The 21,341-nt window shown below is 35.3% G+C and overlaps 1 protein-coding gene across 5 annotated transcripts; it reads right to left on the bottom strand.

The window, feature by feature from the left end:
• Positions 1–280: 280 nt before the first annotated feature.
• LOC145591585 (SAC3 family protein A-like) lies at positions 281–19,655 on the bottom strand. Of its 5 annotated transcripts, none has more exons than XM_081648090.1 (14): positions 19,294–19,655; positions 19,097–19,177; positions 14,653–15,492; positions 11,415–11,840; positions 11,141–11,242; positions 10,566–10,663; positions 6,390–6,564; positions 4,917–5,411; positions 4,676–4,816; positions 4,409–4,468; positions 3,823–3,953; positions 2,504–2,637; positions 2,185–2,417; positions 281–891 (listed from the first exon to the last, which is right to left on the bottom strand). In XM_081648090.1, exons 2-14 carry the CDS (start codon positions 19,160–19,162, stop codon positions 790–792), a joined length of 3,003 nt encoding a protein of 1,000 aa, XP_081504216.1. In that variant the 5' UTR covers positions 19,163–19,177; positions 19,294–19,655; the 3' UTR covers positions 281–789. The 5 variants fall into 5 exon arrangements, with proteins under 5 accessions (XP_081504216.1, XP_081504217.1, XP_081504214.1 ...); XM_081648091.1 differs by having other exon boundaries at positions 19,517–19,654; XM_081648088.1 differs by having other exon boundaries at positions 19,097–19,655.
• Between the last annotated feature and the right edge of the window lie 1,686 nt (positions 19,656–21,341).

Raw genomic sequence — 21,341 nt, 5'->3', positions numbered from 1 at the left:
AAGTTATGCTGCGTATAAATCATTTTCCATTGCTGTAATTCTGTAAAGTTACTGGATTCGCCACTGTCCTATACTCTGAAGATCAGTGAATGGCTACAGTAATGATTCGATGTAAGGATCAGGTAAATAAGGTTACTCTAAATCAGTTGAATACTCGAATGACTGTTAAGTCTCAAGATACAAATGCTGTTTAGTTTTTAATCCAGATGTGTTTTGGAATCAATGGCTTGGTAAGGGAGGAAAAACAGTAGTAAAAAAAGCTTGTATACGACAGAAGCAATTGAAGTGAAAAAAAAACAACTCTATAGCTTGCCAACTTTTTTGATGGGCAAAACAAAATTTCTGAAAATAGTCAACTTAGAACAAAAAATTGGCAAAAATTACATCAGATACATGGATGACAACCTTATTCGCGTTGCTTTTCTTGCCTATATGTACTTTTTACTCGAACAAGAATGAATTGATGTTACAACTACATTCACTAACAAGTTTACAGACTAATCTTTGACAAATCAGTTTGCTATGAGGCTTTGGTGCATCTACAAGCCACTCGCATGCTTGTGCCTGTGCCAGATTCCGTCTCTAGCAATTCCAATGCTATTTGAATACTCCATCCCTCACCAACATAAAATCCTTTTTAAGATCAGCATCAGAGGGCCAGACTTTCTAAAACCCTAGTCCTGCCCTTTTAATGATGATTATTTTGTCATCAATTATACTGTTGATGGTCAGATGAATATCAATACCATGACTTCCCAGTGTTCTCAAACCTTTTTTTAGTAAGAACAGTTAAGTGGATGCTCGAGTGAAGAAATCGTTCACAGCAAGATTGGCATCTCCATGAGCCACAGCATCATCAGGTTCAGGCATGCAGAGACTAGATGAGGAGACCTGTTCACAACACCAGCCATTAAGTAAAAGAGAGGACCAATTTTTGAGGTAAAATTATGTTGCATCACATACTTGGACTTTGACTATAACAACAGCAACAACAAAGCCTTAGTCCCAAAATGATTTAGGATCGGCTAACATGAATCGTCATAAGGAATCGTACGATATAAATACTACCTGTTTTCAAATATATATATATATATATATATATATATATATATATATATATATATATATATATATATATATATATACTACCTCCATTCCATTTAATTTGTAACGATTAGACATTTTTTCTCTCTACTTTATGTCAAATCGTTGCAAATAATATGAAACGGAGGTAGTACATAGTAAATCCATCATTTAAAAGAGTTTAAAAAAAGGTGAGTGAAATGAGTAAACGAAAGAGCATTTCAGAAAAATTAAGGCAGTTTTAAAAAGGAATCAAGAATAAAATTCAAGAAAGTTTTAAAAGAGTGGTTAACTTATGTCAAATCGTTGCAAATAATATGAAACGGAGGTAGTACATAGTAAAACCATCATTTTAAAGAGTTTTTAAAAGGTGAGTAAAGTGAGTAAAAGAAAGAGCATTTAAGAAAAATTAAGGCAATTTTAAAAGAGAATCAAGAATAAAATTCAAGAAAGTTTTAAAAGAGTGGTTAAATCATTCAAGTTGAAAACATAAAGGTTTGAAAAAACTTCAGCAAAGGAAAACAATACAGTTCATTAAACATTAGTGGGCTTAAAATAAAATTAAAAATGAAAATAAATTTAAAAAGTATATATATTCATGACACGATGACGTAATAAAAAACCAAAGTCGTGGATGAATGTTGAACAGCTTGTAATCAACTTACAATGATGCAAAACTAAAAAGAAAATTTAAAAGATATTAACACAAACAGTTGATGTAAATGAAAAGCGAAAAGTGGAAAGGGAAGTTTGACACAACCAAAACCAGCACACAAAATACAAGACTGCATTGCCAAAATAAACATATTGCAATTCACAGTCCATAAGAAGTCAAAATTGTAACAGCTAAACACAGTGCCAGAGCCACCACTTAACAATAACCAATATAGAGGGTCCTGGAAAGAAATATAATGAGCCAACTCATCTGGCCATCTATTTGACCACGGCTCAGCTCCAGACTTTTACAAGCTAAGATGAACAAAGCTCAGCCTCAGCTGTAGACCTTAACAAGTCAATATGAACCAAACATGGCTTGAAAAGCTCGTTACAAGCACGAATTTAAATAAAAGATAGTGAACTGTCCAAGGAATCGAGCCATACCTTTGCATCAATCATCATTTCACCATTATTATCTGCAATAAGGCACGCACCATGCGCCTTCAACCATTCCATGCATTCCTCCAAGCCATCCACGTCTCCCTCATCAGCCCCTTCACCTTCAGATACACTGCTGAATCCCAAAACTTGAGTAACATAAGAAACAGGAATTGTAGGTCTATACGTACGAGACATGCATTTCACAGCCTCAAAGCGCATTTTTTCTACACAGAGATCTGTTGAATAACAATCATACATGTCAAATAATGATAGAGATTAAATTGAACTGTACTTGAAAGAGAAGATGACACATACAACATACCCATGAGACAAGTGTTCAAATTAGGTGCTGACTTATACAGTCTGAAGAACAGGACATAATTTCCTGATGTAACAGCCGACCTAACTGAAAGTGCATGCTTCACAGCTTCATGCCTTTTAGTTTCATCAGATAATCTGCCACTCAAATTAAACAAACATACTTCAAGCATAAACATATGTTAAACATATTTTCACATTTTAGGAGAACAAATGGGCCTAAAACTAGTACAGCTTAAAAGACTAGATACAGTAGATTGAAAAAACCAATTATAAATTCATACAACAAAGTTAAACACACGTCAAACAGCTGAAACATTTATACATTATCAACCAGATTTCTCTAAATAGACAAAAACTTCTACCAATAGACACTATCTTTGTAGCTCTGGCCCTACAGGCAAGCCAATTCACAACCCAAACAAACAATGGCCCAAACATAGGAAGGCTATTTGACTTAGAATAGCGCCAAATTTAAGGTCAGGGATTGCTGTCCGAAATTGACTAACCCCCAAAAATCAAATTTCCCTCTCATTCACAAATTACTAATAGACAAAAATCACGCCACTCCTGGAGAAAAGATCCCCTATCAAGAAGAACAAAATAATGACCAAGCAAAAACTTAACATTTGATCTCTTATCAAATGTATGACAAAAACACTACTCCAAGTGTACATTAGGCCCTTGTGAACCATGAGGAAGATTTCCCATGAGCACAATTATATTTATATTTTTTATCATCTCAACAATCCATAGGCACCTACTATGATTTCTTTAACACGCAATCATGCATCTTCACTCACCATAGAGAAACAAATGAACAATTCTTGAATTAGGGACCAGATAATAATAAAACAGGGCTTGAGTAAAATCACACACGCACTAAATTATACTCCCTCCGTATTTAAATAAATAAATGCTCCACTTCTCCAGACACGGAGTTTTGGGAGGAATAGTAGAAAAGCATTAATTTACGATTGAAGTGGGGTAGGTTGAAGAATAAAAAAAAAAAATCTGAAAAAACAAGTGGGTATAAGTGGGGAGCAGAGAGAATATGAAAATTATTAAAATATGATGAGGGGGCCACTAGTGGGGAGGAGAATAGTAAAATATTGTTGTAAGTTTCCGAAAACAGAATTGGAGAACTTATTCTGCAGCGCAAAAGGAAAATAGAGCATTTATATAAGTACAGGAGTATTCAAGACTACAGACTCTGATTATCTGCTTCTTAGATCAAGAGTGAGTCTTGTACTCCATAGCAGTTTTAGTCTATATATAAGAAACTTGATACAGGGAAAAGTTATTTCACAATCTATCACTAACCTTGACATCAATGATAGCAGATCTCTTCTATTATTGGAAAGTAAACTGATTGAAAGCAAATTGTAAGCAGAAAATTCCATGTGGCAACCTGCAATTCCTTCAGCGTACAACGATTTCAACTGCGACTGAGACTGCAAGCAAAAGCAACAACCCAATTCATCTTTTTTTATCATTAAAAAAGTAATAAAATTAATTAAAATATATATATACAATTTGAACTGGATAACTCCAACCTACTAACAAGCGACCGTTACACAGCAGCAAAATCCATCGACAAATGATTATATTTGAGAACAGGGACTAAATTATTAGATAAAGAACACAAGTCCACACACACAAACACATAACATTAGATTTAGATTACAGACAGCAATTATCCTGCCTATCTTTTTCTAAGACCAACTGTGAGTCTCATACTCCCTATAGCAGATTTAGACCTATACAATAGGAACAAACACTGATCATGAGATCCATGCCACAGAGTAAGCTTTTTTTTTTTTTTTTTTTTGAGGAAAACACAGTACGCTATATCAATTTAAACTGAACAAGACATAGCTGATGTTTTCACCATTGCACAAAGACCAACCTGAATAAACTCTGGCAAGTCCCCAAATTCGAGAGCAAGTCGAGCATGAGTTTCATAGACCTGGAAGCATCAGAGAATTATAAAAGTCATGAAATGGTATGAAGCAGAACTTAAAACAAAAACATAAAAACACCTTTAATTCATGTAAAATCAAATTATTTTGATAACAAACTAAGAGACAACTAACTTTAAGAGGCAACAAAAATGTTATTTTGAACAAATCATAATGCTTAATTTAAAAGTGCATAGAATATAATATTGATATACCTTGACTGTCAGTTCATTCCGTATCCTCTGCACAGTCAAATCTTGACGAATCGATTTTAATTGATCACATTTGTATAGGTAGTTTTTCTGTGAGTTTTGAACCATGTGCAAAGCCTTCTCTAACACTTCCTCAGGTCTAACCTGAAGAAACCACATTGCTCAATAGTGTTATCAACCTGAATTTGCCACTTACATATAGTAGACAAAGACAGAAAGTTATTGTGAGGAAAGAAGGTATTACAGTCGATGGATCAGGTGCAGAAGTAAGTCGCAAATAGCGTTTCTCAATTTCCTGGCATGTACCCTTAACAGTAAGGGCATCCCAGTCTATATCTTCAACAGCCCTGGAAACTCCATCTTCTAAAGTTTTGCTAAGCACCAGCGCACTGGCCCTTCTGGCATACAGATTTCCAACACTAGCCTTCTTTGGTCTAAAACGATTCTCAGATCTTTGTCCATTACCTTTCTCAAAGCGCTTGGAACGATTCTCACGCCTCTTCCTTTCTTCTGGTGAGTTGGCAAGTGTAATTGCTCCAGTGTAGTATGCTGTCAAACTTTGTTCCTTATCACTATCACTTGAGGCATCACCATTTTCAGTGGCACTAGAGTCGTTAACAAAGCGTTGTCTTTTAGAAGGCCTGTGGGCACTTCTAGTAGTTGTCTGCTCCAAAGTAGAAAATCTACTGAAATTTGCATCTTTTCTCTCGGATTTTCCGGCAACAGACTGCAAGGATAACTGATAAAACGGGTTATTAAACAAGGAAGAAAGGAGATAGATTTCAAAATATTGTAAGTGGCAGCATTCTAAAACATATGAGTCTCCTGAAGTTCTAATCAAGTCTGTCCACTTTAGTGAGATGCAAACTCTTTGGTTCAAGTAGATTGAAAATGTATATTACAGAGATGATGACAAGGTATATCCTGTATGTGAGATCTAACCTGTACTTCTTCCCTTCGTTTTAAAGAGTGCGAGGCTCACCAAGTGACCAAGGCACAAAAGTACCTGGCGCCTAGGCACATGGTGCACGCCTTTTGTAGGTGAGGTACACTTTATATATATATATATATATATATATATAACCAATTTCTACTAAATAAGGCCCTGTTCTTTTCACTTGATATTTGCTGAACTTAAATTATTTTTGCTGAACTTAAATTATTTTACTAATTGTCTTTTTTATTTGTTCTTTGAGGTTACTAATTTTTATTGATTAAAAATTATTTTTACCAAACTAACCTTAAAAATTATTTTTACTAAACTGAACTTATTATTACAGAACTTAAATTATCATTACAGAATGTTATTTGTTAAGGTAAAAGGGTCATGCGATCGATAGCTAATCTGACCTTTGCAAAGTCAAGTGGTAAAAAAATCCTACACATCAGCTATCGACACCTTACAACATTAGGCGCAAAGGCACAATAAACAGGCTAAAAAAAAGAGCATAGACATGCGCCTGTTGTAGGGCTTTGGACTTGGCAAAGCTTAGATGCCAATTCTCGCGCTTGACTGCACCCACCCAAGGAACACTTTTAAAACTAAGCATCTATATAAACTTTTCAATGTGCAAATACAAAGGCTTGCTCTTCCTGTACATTTGCCAAAAACAGAAAACCCTCTTGATCCACACCAGCTCAAAAAAATGATGAAGAGCAATAATTAAGAGACAAATCTACTACACTTAAGTGAGCATAAACAAGACAGGCCATATACCTTATGATCCCTTCCGTTGAAATGAGCCCATACACCCTGCCTAGCAGATTCCTGATGCGTCGATGTTGGTTTCTCAATCGGTTTATCTTCTGGTAGAGGCTCCCACCGACTTTTAGTTCGTCTGCTAGGGCTTCTTTTAAATATGGACAATGATACTGCTGGTGCTGCACTCTGTCTGCAGGTAAACAAAAGCAAGTGAAAAAAAAAAATACATTTAAAAACCCTTCATGCAGAAGAGATGATTGGCTAACTTCCAAGTAAGCTCATCAAAGACATTGACACAAGGAAGTAGAACAGGTTCATACAAAGAAATCAGGATATGTTGAACAATGACTGCAATAAGAAAATGATAAAAGTAATCTTCAGCATGAGCATGTATTCAAAATAGGTATTCTCAGCTTCAATGAATAGTCACTTGACAAAATAAGAAAGCCCCACAAGCAATTTGGGCAAGCTTCAAAATCAATCAATCAATCAATCAAAGCCTTAATCCCAAAAGTGGGGTCGGCTAACATGAACCAAATTTGATTATTCCGTGTAGTCATCAACATAAATCTTTCTCCTCCATCCCTTACGATCCAAAACTTCATCCTCACGTAAATCCATGCACTTCATATCCTTCCTCACTCCTTCCAACCAAGTCATCTTTGGTCTCCCTCTTCCTCGTTTAATCCCTCCATGGTCCCACTCTTCCACTCTTCGCACCGGTGCACCCTCGGGTCTCCGTCTTACATGTCCAAACCAACGCAGACGATTTTCCCTTAATTTATCTACAATGCCCGCCACACCTACTTTCTTGCGAATAACCTCATTTCTGATTCTATCTCTTAAAGTGTTTCCACACATCCACCTTAACATGCGCATTTCCGTAACCTCCATCTTTTTAATATGCTCTTTCTTAGAAGCCCAACATTCTGTACCATAGAGCAACACTGGTCTTATGGCAGTCCTGTAGAATTTTCCCTTCAACTTTAAGGGAATGCTGCGGTCGCATAGCACTCCCGTGGCCGCTCTCCATTTAAGCCACCCTGACTTAATCCTGTGGGTCACGTCTTGATCAATGTCACCATTCTTCTGGATGATCGACCCTAGGTACTTAAAACATTCACTCATGGTCAAATCCTTTCCATCCAAACTCACCACTTCATTGCTTGTCCCCCTCTGAGTGCCAAAACGACATACCAAATATTCAGTCTTACTCCGACTTAGCTTAAACCCTCTAGATTCCAACCTTTGCCTCCATTGCTCCAACTTGACATTAACCCCATCCTTAGTCTCATCCACCAAAACGATATCATCTGCGAACAGCATACACCATGGAACCTCATCTTGAATTGGTCTAGTTAATTCGTCTAGAACCGTTGCAAAAAGAAAAGGGCTTAATGCAGACCCTTGATGCAATCCGATTGTAATAGGGAAATCTTTTGTCAACCCTCCGCATGTCCTCACATTTGTTGACACATCCCGATACATATCCTTAACTAGGTCTACATACCTTCGTGGGATACCTTTCTTCAACATTGCCCACCAAAGTATCTCTCTTGGCACCTTGTCATATGCCTTCTCTAAATCAATAAAGACCATATGAAGATCTTTCTTCTTTACCCTATAAAACTCCATCATTTGTCTTATCAAATGGATTGCCTCCATAGTAGATCTCCCAGGCATAAAACCAAATTGGTTATCTGAAATGCTTGTGCATGCCCTCAACCTTTGTTCAATCACCCTTTCCCACAACTTCATAGTATGGCTCATAAGCTTCAAAATATAAATGCAAAAAATGCTACACTGCTATCTTTTTTAAAATTATACACATAGTAATAACAAAATGCACTTTGACTGTTTGTCTGAAGAGGAGCACATAGACCAAGAAATGCAAAACAGATACTAAAACGAGAATTCCCAGCACCCACCTGTAAAGCACCGCAAAAAGTAAAGCCCCCCAACTTCTAACTAATTCATTCAAAGGGGAGACTCAGTAGTTAATTTTCTGAATCAATAAAAAAAAAAAAAAAGCTTAATCAAATAACCCAATCTCTACTAGATGTTTTATCAGAATTTTTAACATCATTACCAATACCAACTTTACCACCAACTCTCACCACCAATAAAGACAAATTGAGTATTAATCACTGTTAGGTTGACAGTGAAAATAGTTTTTTTTTTTTTTTTTTCACCCATAAACCCCAGAACATGGAATGTCTTAGAGACAGAAGGCTTTACATTTCCTAAATGCCAAATTTATGTATTACCTTGGTTTTTCATATGATCTACCCACCTCCTATGTAGGGGAGTAAATATATCTTCAACACAATTTTACTTATTCTATTTTTAGCAAACACAATTTCCCCATCTTACCCCCAATATCACCTTTTACTCTCTCCCGGTGTAAAAAACAAGGCTGCATCGTTTAGGTTGGGCCTGGATTTTCAGTTGACCAAACTAAAATTGTCCATATCAACAAGGGGTGTATCAAAAACCCATTATCTTGTCTGAATTAAATGTCCAGCCACAAATCACCCTGCATTGTATGTTATATCACTGGTTTTACACAAAAGTTACTTCCTATGCAAATATATAGTGAATCTTAAGATTCCCCATGCCTCCCCACTGATGGATCTAATCCTTCACTATAATACTCTAACTATTCTAATAACCTACAACTACTATAAAATTTTATAAAGACATTAGAATCAAATTTGCATCGCAACAACAGTGACACAGTCTGTAATAAACGTGTTATATCCAAACTGTGACACTCCAACAGCACCCACAATTGCAACCAAAACCGCATACCCACCTTTATACTCCATCTTTTTTACTTTATTTATCTTATTCTTAAACTCATCCACCAATTTCGTTGGTTTGTGGATATTACAGAGTAAAGCACATGAAAATGAAAGTACCTGGTAAGTTTGTGATGAAATCTTTTACGGCTGATTCAGGTCCATTTCTATAAATTAAAACAGTATTACATCTTGACAATAAATTACAACCCAAAAAAAAAACAAAAAAGAAAAGGGTAAGCTATAAGAGTCTAATTTTAATTTAAGCTCTCCCACATCATCATATAGGCAAGAAATCTTACCCTGGGTTGTAGAATAGAAAAATTATGATGGACATCCCCAAGTTCAACATAGAGTATAGGTAAAGCATTTAAGAAATGAATGAAATCAACAAACATCTTTTATGAGGAAATGCAGAACACGACATCCACTTTTTTCACAATCCACTTGATTCCAATACATTAATTTATTAATTTTTATAGAAGGGTCCAAAAGGAATTGCCAATAAAATACATAACCCAATTTTTATTTTAAAAAAAAAAATAAAAGAAAAAACCACTTTTTAAACAAAAAACAGCACATACAGGTCTTCCAAAAGACCAAACACAACAGACTAAGGGGTCGTTTGGTTCGCTAAATTGGAATGATTGGTATGGGATCTCATACTAGGGAGGTATGGATTCTAAACCCCATACTTGTCTAAACTTGTTTGGTTTATTCTTTGGAATGGTTTTTACAATTCCTTAAAGGAATGGATAGTGAGTCTTTGGGGGTAAGGTGGGTATGAGATTCTAAGGGGATATGGTGGAATTAGAACCCCTTGGTATGAGATTACATACCTAAATTTGCCCAACCAAACAAGAAAATGGTTGGAATGGACTCTAACCAAATACTCCAACCAAACGACCCCTAAACTTTCCAACTGGCAGACAAGCATATCCAACAACGCAATTGCCAATAAAGTATAAAACCCATTTTGGCTTGACAGTCTTACAGAAAGAGAGGAGACAAAAATAAGGGAATACCAAGTTCTGTTAAAAAGTTGAGCTGAGAGATGGCTTTCCAACTGAAGCATCGTATCCAAAAAAAACTTAAAAGAGCTAGAGATCAACAGAAATAGAGACAGAACCTTTACTGCCCCAAATTCAAGACAAGAGATTTTAGGAAGAAGCACTGGAACAAATTACAGTAAAATACAAAAATAATGACTTAAAACTTAACAAAACAATGCAGAACAGTCAGCCTGAACAAACTGCAATAACTTACAATTACAAAATCAAGGACAAAACAAACCACAAGGCACAAGAAGTATTTCATATATATATATATCCTAAGCCTGAAGATCCTAAAATAACAAGCAAAAAATCTAAAAGAAAGAAGAGAAACACACTCATTATTCACGGTGCTTGTATAAGGTAGCGGGAAAAGGGGTTCAATATCCCAGTCTCGCGAGTAAAGTGTTCCATCAGCAGTTGCTTTAGTGATTATCTGGAGAATTAAACATCAATAACAAAATAAGGTATCACCTAAAAAAATATACAGGAACTGAACAGGATATATTAAGAGACAGTATGGATCTTCCAGTAATACAAAAATATAATCATCTAATAAATACAAAACAGTCAACCAAATTGGAAATATGTCTCAGCCCATATGGAAAATCCAACAGAAACAATGTGCAAGTCTGTAAGCAAAAGCATATGTTTTTAAGCATAAGCAAAAGTACTTGTTCTCCACAAGACCTTTTTTAAACATTATTTCTATAATTTACAATTTGTAAAACATAAAAAAAAAAAAATAATAATAATAAATAAATAAATAAATAAAAATTCAGACACCATAAATGCTCCACCAGCCTATCTACAACTAAGTCCTGGGTGCGCATGTGTACACTCAAACACATAGCCACGTACACAAATACAAAAAGAGCCCATCAAGTAAACATTCCTATATTTTATGGCTCACCTCCTTCATGGCTTCTTGACAAGCAGCTCTTTGTTTTTCATCCTTACAACGAGCCAAGGCCCTCTCTACATAACCTCGAAGCGATGCTGGGAACATTCCAGGCTGCAAAACAGTACTATAAACATGAAATATAAAGAAAAAGTTTGGGAACTGATCATCGATCAACATGGATAAATGTAAATTATCAACAGAAACAGAAGTCACTCGGCTTGGAAGGATACTTCTAATTGGGTCACAATTAACATGAAGGTAAAAAAGGTATAAAAAGCCTCACCTTGAGATTTGAGTCAGAAGCACTACCAGACAGAGCCTTGTTGGCAGGTTTTGGCAATGAGACACTAACATAGGCAGGCTTTGCTGTTACACTTGATGTGGCCGCATCTTTATAACTTTTTGGCATAGACAAAGCCAAATTTGAGGCAATTCTAGGATTTGATGGAATCTGAAGGTTGCTTACCCTGAGTGTATCTGCTGGAGTAAGGGGTTGCAAGGGTTGTGGGTGAGTTTGTTGCACCTCGGTGTAGATTGAAATGGGTAGCTGTGATTGTGGTGCAAGAGTATGCTGCTGATCCTGAGCGCTAGGATGGTTTACATCTAAAGGCTTCTGAAAATTGGACTGTGAACTAGAAGCGCTCTGGTTTTGGTAAGCTTGAGTAGCATGTTTCCAGTATTCATTATAAGCACCTACTGGACTGCTTGTCTGGTAAGACAACAAACGAAGAAAAATATATTAAATACAATGTAACAGGGAAACAAAACAGTGACTACATAAAACTTCATATGACATTCAGAGACTGTACTCAGAATAACAATTGGGCAATTGCTCCCTCCATCCTAAAATAAACCTCCCCTCCCATTTCTCCCTAAAAAATTGATAATAATATTCTTCATTTTTATTACTTTTTCTATTCTTCTTCTCTCTCCACCCTACTCTCGCCTCAATTTAAAAACAATAAGAAAAATCCACTATCTTATTTTTATTTACTTGCTTATACACACATAGCAATCCCAACGTTTCCTCTCCCACATCTGTGGCAAATGAGATATGGAGGGAGAATTACACGTAACCACAAAGCATAGAAGGCTGCAATATAAGGAATGCAAGCACTGATTCATAAATCATAAGCATGTCAAATGCAGCAAAAAGATAAGTTTGGTACCCGTCAAACAACCATAATATAAAAGTAACAGAGGAAAAAAAGAAGCAGCCCTCACAGCTTGGCAAACATGCACATGGTTTGAGATATGTTCAGATCACAACAAAAAGTGCAAGTAAAAAAAACATACTTCATGGCCACAGAGCATGAGGTTCGATAGGATATTATTATCATTAATATTGCCACCTTGCACATAGTACTTTGCTGTGTTAAAAGGCAAACACTTGCAATAGGATACTATGGAAAACATAAATTTTGTTATACTAAATGGTAACCACTCATAAATAAAAACAATTCAAGATGGAAAGCACTAGGCTTTTGCACTTTGTTATGACAAATGAGAGACAGCAAAGAGTAACAAACAGAAAGGAGCAATTATTAGGAGCTCATAAGACCCACTTACAGCCTTTAATGTTCTGGGGCTAGGATTTAGCAACGACGACAGTGGGAGACCGAGGCCATCACAAAGCAAAAAATCAACCAAATGCCTTTATTTTAGAGGGAACCTATCATAACTCATAAAATTTAGAAGTACAAATTTTGACACCAATTACACAAACCAAATTATTATAGCAAGAGCCCTGGCTCACAAAACATCACTATGTGTGGTCTAATGTAAGATAATGGATGTGGTTCATGAAGGATGAGAGAGGCTTTGAAACAGAAAAGGAGAGAAAGAAGAAGGTGAAATGAAGCCCTGCCTTTAGCACCCAGTACTGCCTATGCCTTGAAAGAATTATGCAGTTGACCTCAATGAACTTCATGCCTTAGACGTGTTATATCATGATTCACAAGAATCATAACAATGGGAACAAAAGACAGAGAAACATTGGAGAGTGGAGGAGGCTTGACATACAGTGGTACCCTTATCTTTCTTATGCATTGCATAGCCTCATTCTCATGTATTTAAGAATCTTACATTCTTACAGCCCTTAATTCTCTCCTCTCTTCTCAAATTGATATACATAAATAGATTACTAATACAAGGATAGGTAGATGTAGACATACAATTATAAGTATTCACTAACACCAATTAACCTTTCGTGAAGATAAATTCTAATCATCTAGGCTGCCTACTATACAGTTTCTGAACAACGATTAAATTGATATGACAAACTAAATTATTCAGTTAAAGAAACACCGGAAGTTCGAGAATTGTAAATTTTTACCAACAACTTAACGTTCTTAATTTTCTAACAGACATTGTCAAAAAACCTAATGACATGTTATACCAAAGCTCTAACAGTCAGACTAGGACTTGCATCAATTCTACTTGCTGCTATCCAATACACTCCCCTATATTCACACCATCTTTGCCCTATATAATAAGGCTTCGCTAAATATTCTACCTTCATACCTTTCTGATGATATACCCGCATCAGATTTTTGAGCCTCCATGCATACAGCTTACACAAGTCTACAGTTTCTAGTATAGATCAGGAGCCTGAAATCCTTCCAGGCTTTGCTCCTTAGCATGCTTAGCAATTCAGGATCCTCCTAAATTCTGCCTAAGCAACAGAGTTCAAGGAGCAAGTCCTTCAAATTCCAGGGTTAAGAGAGTTTATAAGAGGTTAGATAGGTATAAGAAGGCAGACTCTTGGCTTTGTATCACTCTAACAATCCTTCTAGAGTTCTAGTTCAATACCACTTTACATCATCTGTTCCTCTTCAAAATTCTGGTAGGGATAACCAAGAAGTTTGACAATGATGTTTACATTGTTAGGCAGTTAATTCTAATTATATCACCTATAGAGTTGGATTATGTAGACATGAGGAAGGGGTCTGGGTTTGGGTAACTTGATTTCCAAAATCATCACATATGTGAAAAATGAAATAAGTTCACATTGTAACCTAAACACCAGAGGCATAAAGTGATTAGGAGCAAGCATGGTTATGGTTTACAGAAGAACTGGGACATTGTTAGAGTGCATAAAGAGAAGTGTGAATTAATTCTCCACTCCCTTTCCACAGAACGTCCAGCTTCCTTAGACCTCACCTTCAGGCCCAAATAATCATCTTCAATTATAAAAACGAACCCATTGAAATCATACATGAAATAGATCACAGGTACATCAAAAATTCTTGATTGCTACAGTCCTGATCTGATTCTCTCCCAATTGATCTATAACAAGTCTCTACATACATGTGCAAGCACGCGCACACACAGACACTCATAAATGGAAAGTCTACAGTCAAACGTACAACATAAAGAATCAAGAGCACGATCACATAAAAAAGTTAGTTATTAAGAAAAATCATTTAACTAATGACCAAGGCTAACCAAAGACAAAGAAATAAATAGCATTAACCAAGCAATTCATCTATATTTTCAAAATATCAAAATTAAACTCAAACCTGATGTGAAGGCAATGCAGAGGGGGCAATCTCGGGCTTCCAAGCCGGGGCATAAGCTGCCTGTGGCTGATTCACAGGAGCTGCATACCCACTAGAAACTCCAGGAACTGGACACGACAAAACCGCTGTGGTCGCAACAGTAGTATTTTCTGTCCCAGGAGCACAGGTAACTTCAGTGTGACTACTGTAATAATCTGCCCATTGCTGATAGTGCTGCTGATAATTCGTAGTTGCAGCAGCACTACTAGAACTATAAGCATTGCTTGTGTCATGGCTATAATTCCCATACTGCTGAGGGTAATTTGTGTAGTTCCCTTGACTCCACAAGTTAGTCTGGCTGCTGTAACTGCTTCCGTTGTAAGCTCCCGTTGTCTGATAATCAGCAGGATTGTAATAAGTGCTTGGATAACTTGTAGACCCAGCATAAGACCCGGTATTCTGAAATGAGGAAATAGGCTGATAAGAACCTGAGTTTTGATATGTTCCAGTTGCTTGAGTGTATGGTTGAGTTGGCTGCTGCTGGTAACCACTATAGTAATTGGTGTATTCGGAACTTGGATAACTATAGGGATTACTGGAAGTAGGGTATGTAGCATAACTAGGGTACATGTGTGAAGCATTATCAGTCCCTGATGCTGTTGACGTAGAGGCAATAGAAGGCATGTTTGTAGCATCCTGGACAGTAGTAGGCTGCTGCTGATACTGGTAGCTCACATTCTGAACAGTTCTGTTCCCTAAATTTGAATGGTCACCCCCATGCACAGGCCAAGCAATAGGCGTAGGTGCAGCTGCTGACGGGTAATATTGATATGTGTGCCCCTGGCTCCCTTCAGCTCGATACTTCAGGATAAAACAAAACAGAATAAATGATTTTAAAGATATTTGTTAATAATACTCCTCTATCCATAGACACATATATAATATCTATATATTAATTTAGGAGTCACTTTAATGTGAACGTGCCAAATGCCTAATTCCTTTCCCTCACAATTCCCACCTAAATCACTTTTCAAACATTTAACTACTAACCTACTCCCTAGTGGGAGAGAAACAAGAGATTACATGCATATCCCAATAAATAAAAAGAACAAATATCATGAAACCACCCATGTTTATCAACCTTAATTTCAAGGAAGAAAATCTAACCATGAAGACACTTATTCGGATGAAATTGAAATTTTTTCATGAAAAGTAAATGATTTTCCATAACAGTATTATCACTACTACCAAAATAAAAAGTCCAAAGGCGTATATTAAATAAGATAAATAGCAGACTAATTTTATATCAAATTCCAAGTCTACTCATCTTCGCAAATTTCACCTGTTTTTCTTTAAGTGCGAATTTATTTTCTCATTCTTTGACTTCTCCTAATATTGCAATAATTACCAATTTAGGATGCTTCACAAATATTGCAACAATTCTCTTTATACCTCTCCTCATCTTCAACCACCCTTGCTGCAATATTAGGGGAACGGAGGAGGTATAATTCAACATTTAATTGCATTAATAAAAACCCAAGATCAATAATTTATTTTCGTATTGATTCGATGAGCAATTCAATCAAACAATTATGCTTTGATTTTCTTCCAATTTTGGTCAAAACTATATATCTATACCCATTTTTTGCTTGATTATTCGTTTCCTAGAAAACTCGTCAGAGCTATGATAGTTTAACACCCTGTTCTATGTTTCGTGTCGCGTGTCAAATCTTGTGACACTTCAACACGACATGATACCCAAATATATAGTGGCCTTATATGAAATTATGTAAAATCTAGAGGACTTGACACTGTGTTAGACACAACACCCAAAAGTCCAAGCATGGGAAACATATCATCAAATTTTTTGTTTCAATTAATGTATTGAAGAAGACATTGTCCATTACAAATAGTAAGCTAAGGTATTATGAATTTATGATTTGTATAAGGTTAAACTAAGGTATTTAAGAAATAGAAAAATAAAAAATGTATACTGAATGTACTAATTGAGTAATTGGTGCATTTTTTGGTTAAGTATTATTGTGCTTAAATTTATGCTTTATTAAGATACTCCCTCTGTCCCATAATATAGTTCCTGTTTGTATTTACCACAGTATTTAAGAAATAGGAGAAGAAAGTGGATGAAGTACATTAATATAAGTGAAAAATACAATTAAAGAAAAAAGTAAGAGAGAGAAAGTGAAAAAAAGTATAAGGCATGTGCAAAGTTCAAGGGTAATGTAGGAAGCACAACGAATAAAGAGAACAAAGTGAGGATATAATGGTCTTTACATATTATCCAAAAATAGAATTAGGAACAACATTTTGACTCTTCAAAATAGGAAAATAGGAACTATATTATAGGAGTAATGGGACGGAGGGAGTATAATTCTATGTATATGTATGATGTTTTAGTGTCAAGAATGGTAAATATTAGAAAATAAAAAATAAAATAAAATAAAATAAAAGACAAAGCAACTGTTTTTCTTAACAGACTAAGAAGAATGGAGATGTATATAATAAAAGCTTAAATCATGGAAAAATAAAATACATACTACGTCAATGCTTCGTTAATTAATGAGATGTTCATCTTACAATTAATCTGACTTTTTTTTTTTTTTTTTTTTTTTGTGGATTATATAGGATTACTTTAACTTTTAAGTTAAGTTTGGTGAAATGGATCAAATATTTTGTACATGGTGAAGTTTTATATATTTGTTTTGTAAAAAAAATAAATGAATTATTTCGTATCTGTTTTCTATGCTATACTTGGGTTTTGTTTACTAAAGAGACCCACTAATGGTCCCATTTTTGCATTATTATTGAAGTTGAAATACTTGCATACTTCTAAATGAATAAGAAAATATTATTATGTACATAAAATTTCCTCAATTTTTCACTTGCAACATTTCAATAGTGTACGCTATTCACATGCTAACCTTTTTTACATTATGTGATATATACTTGCACAGAACAGTCATTGAATCCTGTTAGATTCGATGCAACGTCAACTTTGTTAAAATTTAATTTTCATAATTTTTACAAATGCATAATTAAAGATAGAAACTTTAATTTTCAACTGATTATCTTGTTATGCCCCTTTCTTTAAATCGCACGGTTCCTTATGACGATTCATGTTAGGCAATCCAAATCATTTTGGGACTAAGGCTTTGTTGTTCTTGTTGCATAATTAAAAATATATATGATTAAAGTTATGAATTGGCAAATGTGAAAAACTGAAACATTACAAGTAAAAAAAGATAAAATACGGGGAAATATATTACAAGTTACATTAAGTTAAATAACAAGAAAAAAAATAATAGAATAATGCAGGACAATTACGGTCATCTAATGGGTTGAACCTTTATTTATGTGATCGTTATCTTATTAAAAACTATCAGAAAAATTCAAGGGCCAAATCATTTTTTTATATCACACTTTTATAATTATAATTTTCTCACAAATATTTATGAGTTATTCATGTATAGATCTCTTTTCGGACTACGTGATTGTTGTTGTTGTTGTATTCATATTTAGATCTCTAATGTTATTGATAATGCATGAGACACACTTTAGTATTATGTTAGGATTCTGGAAAAACCTTTCCTATATGATAAATATCCTTGTGTAACTATTCAAAACTAAGTGATAAGGAGGGGATAAAAGTAACACAAATGAATGTTTCATGCCATATCCTTTACTACAAGAGGTGATATCCTTGACTATAAGAGGTAGGGACAGAGTGATAACTTAATTCAGGTAAGAGGGTGTATTATTCAACCATGATAAGCTCTCAAAAATCACAGAACAATATTCATTCTCTATATGCAACGACTGGATATCCAGATCAAAAAAGTGCTGAAAAACGCTTGCCTCAACCTAATAGGTCGTAGATAAACAACAAGGAAAAAAACACATATTATCACAGGCAATGATTACTACAACTCAGGCATTCAAGTACAAGGATCCATATAAAATAAAAAATAAAAAATAAAAAAAAATCCAATCCAAACATTCAAAGTTTAAAGGGTCAAACACTCAAACACTGACACAATTGGAATGCACTATCAAAAAACAAATGCTAAAAGCTAAAATCAAAAGAATTGCAAAATACAATTATCCAAATCAATATGACTAAAGGTTCCAGCCCTCTAACAATATACAGAGTACCAAATACGGCATTAAAAGTGTCATCCAACCTCATAAATTAAAACATTAACTCTATTCTAGCAACTTAATGCCCAAAACCAAAACTCGAAAACACGAACATCATCGTATATCCCATATAGTTTCTTCAATACATAAACCGGGCTTAAATCGTTAATTAAACAATGACACAGTCCATATAAGATTGTAGTTGCAGCTAACTGATTCACAGAAACTCCAATACAGAATAATATTGATTGAAGTTGGCATGAAATCAACTTAACACGGAAAATTAAAAATGATACAAATTAATAATTACCTCAAGTAAATTAGGATCAGCAGTAGCTGCTGCTAAGGCTTGAGCACTGCCTTCTTCACTCGTCATTACTTCTTTATCATTCTGATCCATTATTAATTTCCATAAACAACAGAAATTCAGCACAAATAAACTCAATGAGATGAAATTGAATATTATTTTACTAATAAGAACCCTAATTCCCAAAATAATCACCTAACCTTCAATTAATGCTTAGGAAAAGGTGGGTTTATCGAATTGACGAAAGAAGGGGCAAGAATTTGAATTGAAACAATTGAAATACAACAAACAAAAAATATATATATTTTCGAAAAAATCACAGATAGAAAAATAAAAAAAGGGTGATTTCGAAAACGATAATTAGCTGCAAAAAATATGATATAAAAATAAAAATGACTTAGAGAAATTAGAAAGCGGAAGTACAAAATTGAAGGAAGTAAAGGTTGTAAAGATGCGAGGGAGAAGGGAGTTGGTCGGCCGACTCGTCGGAGGGGATCGCCGGAGTGTTGAAGGTGAGGGGTTACTAAGGTGTTTTAGGGCTTGAGATGAAAGGGGGAAGGAGTAATAATAGGAAGGGAAATGTAATGGAAATACATCAACGGACCGTCTGTAATATCCGGTTTTTTCGCAATATTTTTGATAAACTGAAATTATTTTTACCAAACATAATAAAAAAAAATATATATATATATTTTAACTATTTCTCTATTATATTTCATTACTAAAATAGCCTCGCCCTTAATGATCCACCACCTATCTTCATATGAAATTGTGGAGTACTACGTATTGTAATAATAATTACTTTAAGGCTATATTCTCTTCACTTTACAAAAATACGGATAATTCTTAGCCCTGCACCGTGCTGGGCACACCACAGGTTTTTAATGAGATTTGCGGGTCTCGGATGTTGTAGTTTGGTAAAAAATACATGTATTGCACTATGAATACAAAATACGTGGGCGTTTATTTCCCGTTTAAAACAGTTACCCGTTATTCAGGCCGTTATAATCATGCTCATTTCTCAAGTTCGTCTTCCCCCTTCTTTTGTAAGCTCTGGTGACCTAAATTCCCCATTTTTTCTCCTTCCATCCTTGGAAGGAGTTTCCCATCAACTTATTAACCCCAAATGTCATCCTAAAAATTGTATGTGAGTTGTTGTCGGTGATGCAAGGCTGTAATTGAATGGAATGCGGAATTTGGTTAATTGAATTGATTGTGGTAATTGTAATCGAGTTGAGGTGTGTTCTTCCATTTCCTCTCACCCCTGAAGGTATTGTACCTATCTTAAATACTCAATTGCGATTGTAGGTGTCATGTTAAACAAATAATTGATTAAATTAGGCAATATTTAGGTAGTTGCGGGATTTTATTAGGGTTTGTGTAATTCAATTTCGATTTCATGGTGCGGGATTTTAGGGTTTGTGTAATTCAATTTCGATTTTATGGTTTGATGAGGTCAGCTAGTACATTGTAAACACAAAAATGGATTTATTGTTAATTGAATTGATTATATATGTGTTGGTTAGTTTCTGATAATGAGCAATGAGTTTGGATTTCTGCTAAAAAGGTAGTAATTGCAGTCTGTAACTTTAATTGGACAAGCTATAATAAGAAATTTTTGTTTGACAAGGTATGATTGTATGAATGGTTATTATTGTGATAAGATTTGTGGCTAGCTTTTGTTGCTTGTATAGAAATTTCTTTTTGATAAGATTTGTGGCTAGCTTGTGTGATGCTTGTATGAATAATTATTGTTGTTTTATTGTATGAATGGTGTTTTAGGCAATTTTACCCATGCCACGTAGGCCAACTAGATGGTGACATGTGTCAACCCAATATTCATCCAAATTGGACCAATCTCCCTTTAACACATGTCATTCCCAGAATTTGGGAGAAAGGGCGGCCTTCAAGGGCCCAAATCCCGGGAAAAGCCGTAATTCGGCGCAGCCCAACAGGATTAGGTAAGAGTGACCTAATTAGGGGCATATTTACCAATAATCCTATAAATAGGGAGATTTTCCCCATTTGGGGGGGGGCACCTACAATTAATTACAGCATACCCTACATTCTCTTACATTAGAGAAAACACCTGATCTCGGAATCCGAGAAGATCTCCTTTACTTTCCGCACCTTTTTACCTACTCCATACACGTTCTAACTTGATCGTCGGAGGCAGAGCTCCAACCAACCGGAGTCTCCGTTGTTTTTGCAGGTACAGGCGCTGTCGGACCAGTCTTCGAGTTGTAAC

Source organism: Chenopodium album, chromosome 18 (assembly GCF_948465745.1).
Source record: "Chenopodium album chromosome 18, dcCheAlbu1.1, whole genome shotgun sequence".
Classification (NCBI taxonomy): domain Eukaryota; kingdom Viridiplantae; phylum Streptophyta; class Magnoliopsida; order Caryophyllales; family Amaranthaceae; genus Chenopodium; species Chenopodium album.
The sequence above is the reverse complement of the archived record's forward strand: the minus strand, read 5'-3'. Positions and strand labels throughout refer to the sequence as shown.

Coding starts and splice junctions, on each gene's coding strand:
- LOC145591585 (XM_081648088.1), bottom strand. CDS start 19,186: ATGGATCAGAATGATAAAGAAGTAATGACGAGTGAAGAAGGCAGTGCT. Junction 4,469..4,675: donor GGAATGAACTGACAGTCAAG/GTATATCAATAT, acceptor TGATGCTTCCAG/GTCTATGAAACTCATGCTCG. Junction 3,954..4,408: donor ACTTGCCAGAGTTTATTCAG/GTTGGTCTTTGT, acceptor TTTTGCTTGCAG/TCTCAGTCGCAGTTGAAATC.